The sequence below is a fragment of the Papaver somniferum genome, chromosome 9 (genome assembly GCF_003573695.1).
Source record: "Papaver somniferum cultivar HN1 chromosome 9, ASM357369v1, whole genome shotgun sequence".
Classification (NCBI taxonomy): Eukaryota; Viridiplantae; Streptophyta; class Magnoliopsida; order Ranunculales; family Papaveraceae; genus Papaver; species Papaver somniferum.
This window is the reverse complement of record NC_039366.1, coordinates 15,089,954-15,092,398: the sequence shown is the minus strand read 5'-3', so window position 1 is coordinate 15,092,398 and position 2,445 is coordinate 15,089,954. Positions and strand designations below refer to the sequence as shown.

At 35.3% G+C, this 2,445-nt stretch overlaps 1 protein-coding gene across 1 annotated transcript; it reads right to left on the bottom strand.

Annotated features, from left to right (window-relative positions):
• Positions 1 to 295: 295 nt before the first annotated feature.
• LOC113308571 (putative F-box protein At3g52320) lies at positions 296 to 2,228 on the bottom strand. The gene has a single exon (XM_026557033.1). It carries the CDS (start codon positions 1,749 to 1,751, stop codon positions 378 to 380), a length of 1,374 nt encoding a protein of 457 aa, XP_026412818.1. The 5' UTR covers positions 1,752 to 2,228; the 3' UTR covers positions 296 to 377.
• Between the last annotated feature and the right edge of the window lie 217 nt (positions 2,229 to 2,445).

Below are 2,445 nucleotides of genomic sequence, written 5' to 3'. Positions count from 1 at the left end.
ATAAATCCTGGGTTTTGAAACTCTTTCCATTAAGCGCATTGCAGGATTTCCAAATTCCCCACATTATTGCAGATGGAAGTCTCTTCCAAAGTTGCTTTCCCATATCAGAAACATTTAGACTTCTCCAACTGTCCACTATCTCTTTAACTGTCCTTTGAGTAACATTACATATGTGAGCACAGCCTAAAAAGAAATTCCAAATTTCCACTGAATAAGAGAAACTGATTAACAAATGGTTCTTCATTGATAACTAACAAAACAAATAAACTGCCTTATAAATCAAAATAATATTTTGATAAAATTATAAACATAACAGCAAGACCATCCATCTTGAACCAAACATGAAAACTAAGACTCGTTATTTGCTATTGAGAAGATTATAATGAGTCTAAAAAACAAATAACTGCTGGATTATTTGTTGGTATATTGTTGAAAACTTCTCGTCTAAGATGGGAGTTCTTCTTGTATTCCTCCAATACATCTCTTGTGTTTCCTTCACCCGTCACCGTTGCCCAAGCCTTTAAAGAATGAAAGTTTTCAACGTAACTAGAAATGTAATTCTCATGATAATTCGCAAAACATTCTTTGGGAATTTCAACTTTCTTTAGTTTTTTTGAATGCACATTGTAGAACCCGACATTGCTCCAAAACAGAATCACTTGGTTACAAAAAATCACAATAACGTCCCTATCGGGAAGAGGAGGATTATCTAACTGGTTTCTTGGAAGAACGAACTTAATAGTTTCCTTAACCCAAACGGATTTAACTGCGTCTTTCAATATATGTAGTACAACCTTGCCGCTATAAGGATCATATTCCTCCGTACCCATTCTTGAATAACTGAAACATCCTTTGTACTCCATTGGAGAAAAAACACCCTTATTATAATTTAAAACAAACTCATCATCACGCGGAAGTTCAATTATTTGAAACTTCTCACCTTGGAGATCGAATGATACCAAAGCAAAACGTCTATAATTTTCTTTTCCTGCTGCCGGACTTAAACGTCTGTAAATCTTTTTTTCTTCTTCAGGTTTTTCAGTTTCATAAAAGAGGGTACCATTACAAGAGATTGGTGGTATCCTTCGCCTAACATTAGATGGAAAACTACTCATTGGACGATGTTTCGGCCATGGGTTACTAATCTTTCTCCATGGTTTACTACTACCGAGTGTAAAGATGTAATATTCATATTCATAATATTTCATGATACACATAACCTTATATTCGTTGCGAAAGGGGTTATACCCAATTCGAAAGCAGCAGATATGTTCACCCACCCTACTTATCAAACGGGAGACAATAATTAGCTTCTCAATCCTACTAGGATTACAAATTTCAAGTGAGAAATAGACCCATTCACCATTATAAGATTCACGATGCACACCATAGTTCCAATAACAAGCTAAACCATTAGAATACCCAATCATATACTCGAGACCATTGTAACTAATGTTTTTTTGGTAAGTAAAGAGATTGGTATTGGGAGTATTACCGTTTTCTTCTTTCTGTACATAGTAGAATCTCTTCTGCTTGAAACAATCTTGGAAAGTAAATAAGAGTATCGGCTTCTTTTGAGATTCGACCATTTGAAATTTGTTGAATTGTTGATGATGATTGTTGATTAAGAAAAACCACAACTTAGATACACAACTGAATCTGATCAAAGATTTAACAGGTAATTTATGGAGTATATGTAGAACTATGTCTTGAGGAATATCATTAGAAACAAACTCAACCTTATCACTCATGATCTTTGTACTTTACTTACTATAAGGCGTCTCTCTTCGTTTGAGCAAACACAAATAAAAATAAAATAAAAAATGATCACAGACAAACCGACGACAAGCTGCGCCGGGAACCGGAAAGTGTTTCTCGTTTACGGATTTGATGTGCTGGTTGCGGTGGAGGCTTATAGGTCTGCTCGGAGTTTCCTTGGCCTTAGCTATGTAGACTTCAGATGATTATACAGAAGATCGGTATACAAGACCAACTAGGATTTTCGATAAGCTACCCGAGTCGGAGAACCACCAAAACACCAAAGATAAGATTTCCGATTGATTTGTGAAAATTCATAGTAGAGGGCAAGATTATTGATTAAATTTATCAAATAAAAATTCAATTGACTTAATTAATTTTTTTTCGATGAATTTATATCGTTGTGTTCACGTCTGGATTACCTAAAAGATTCCCCAAAGAGAGCATAAATAAAATTGTTGAAAGGATACTTGGTCTTCTACAAATTTTAGTTTATCTTTATCTCTCCAGACTGCATAAACAAAAATTCTTAAAAGAAAATAGAAATGTTTGGTGTACCGAAGCAGTGCACAGTGATGTTTGGTGTGAGAGAAAAAAAGTAGTGGATCCCACCCTTAACTCCACCCCCATCAAATCTCTCCCAAGGCTGCCTTAATGGCTCTTGGATCTGATCACGGTGCACATCAC

What these genes read in the sequence shown, in the direction of transcription:
- LOC113308571 (XM_026557033.1), bottom strand. Translation starts at nt 1,751, where the DNA reads ATGAGTGATAAGGTTGAGTTTGTTTCTAATGATATTCCTCAAGACATA.